The sequence below is a fragment of the Perkinsus marinus genome (assembly GCF_000006405.1).
Source record: "Perkinsus marinus ATCC 50983 genomic scaffold scf_1104296937432, whole genome shotgun sequence".
In the NCBI taxonomy this organism is placed as follows: Eukaryota; Perkinsozoa; order Perkinsida; family Perkinsidae; genus Perkinsus; species Perkinsus marinus.
In genome coordinates this window covers 1-1458 of record NW_003213843.1, presented here as the reverse complement: position 1 = coordinate 1458, position 1458 = coordinate 1, and the positions used below count along the sequence as shown (strand labels likewise).

Genomic DNA, 1458 nt, shown 5'->3' with positions numbered 1-1458 from the left:
GTTGCAGCTACATTATGGGTTATGTTGTGGTAAAAGTGTCCTCTTCTCGGGGTCCTTCAGATTGGCTCCCTTTGTGCTGTCTGAATTGGGAGGTCTACGGAAGGTCCATGTCCTTACTACTACAGTCGAGGATGCTATTGCTCTGGAGAGTATCTGTGGGCATTTTCGTGGCGCGGTGAAGGTGAAACTCACAGTACGTGGGAAGTATGATGTGGTTTTCTCCCTCGGCGAGTTTGATACTGGGCGACATGTGAAGTGTGGTGGTACGTTGATAGTTGGTCGTGGTGACACGGCGCTTGGTCCTTCTCGTGGTGATTGGAGTCGTATTGATGGTGATGCTGCAGTGGTGATATGTTGTGGTAAACGGGTGAAGGTCTTGAGGAGTAGGCCACGGAGACAGACATGACATGCTTCCCGTGCTGTTAGTTTTGTTGCGTATTTTTTTGGTCTTTCGCAGAGGTGCGGTATGACTTTTGATTTTTATCAGTTTTCCTTATCGTTCTCGCAGGGTTCCGCTCGGAAGCGAGAACCTGTTTTATGCAACCAGAAGTTTACGGAGTAATCAGTCGATCCTTCACCAGAGCTCGTTGTGCGTATCACTCGATATAAAAAAGGCCACATTATGAACAGCATTAATAACACTAAGGACGTTCCAGAGAAAAAGGAGTTCGCTTTGCACAGGAGCGTAGGTTACTTGAATATATTTTACTATCAGTCTGAGGGCTTGTTGTCAGTCTTCTGAAGGGTCGGTAGTTTCTGAGACCACAGCGACTAGTAGTGATGTTGTTGACGCTGAGAAGGTCAGTAAGTGGGACTTGAAGACACAGACGCCGCACGGAGGGCAGGTGGGGCCTGGTCGTAGCTGATGGTCGTTTATGGTGTTGCTCGTCAGGAGTGGTCGGAGATTGGCAATCTTGTTGAGGACTTTTCGGTCACCACGAATGGTCTTGGTCCGGTGCCTGGAGCATTGGAAGCTGCTAAGGAGGCGTTGCTGAGTAGCGTTGTGAATTTTGTGGCGCGGTGAAGTTACCTTTGGTGGTCAGCCATCGAGCATTATCCTCCGAGTGACTTCGAGCCAGCAATCACTGACTTGGCCGAGTTCCTCTCTCCTCACGACTCAGCTGACATGCGCTCCCGTCTGCTGCTGGGAAACGGCGCTAGTGAGATGATCGATATGATATCGAGGTTGGCTCCGAAGGGTCCATGGAGACCGGGTGAGCAAGAATCTTCGTTTCACAGGATATGTGATATCTTCCGACCGTTTCATGTACTCGTGCATATCTCTCTGATAAACCTACCACGTATTCCAATGCGACTGATCGGTGATTCACACTAATCCTGTAAATCACGTCCACTTACCACTCAGTATCAAGAGTATCGTCGATCTGCAACCAACGCTGGTCGTGCCGAACTGCATTGGTCTGATGTTGGTGCTAAGCTGACGAGCATTGTGAACCC

The 1458-nt window shown here is 49.5% G+C and overlaps 1 protein-coding gene across 1 annotated transcript; it reads left to right on the top strand.

Moving 5' to 3' along the window:
- Window positions 1-622: 622 nt before the first annotated feature.
- Pmar_PMAR000638 (hypothetical protein) lies at window positions 623-1214 on the top strand (the record flags this gene model as incomplete). The annotated part of the gene is made up of 4 exons (XM_002783075.1): window positions 623-685; window positions 735-845; window positions 893-995; window positions 1044-1214. Coding segments are annotated over 4 exons (448 nt in total), but the record flags the coding sequence as incomplete, so codon positions are not given.
- Between the last annotated feature and the right edge of the window lie 244 nt (window positions 1215-1458).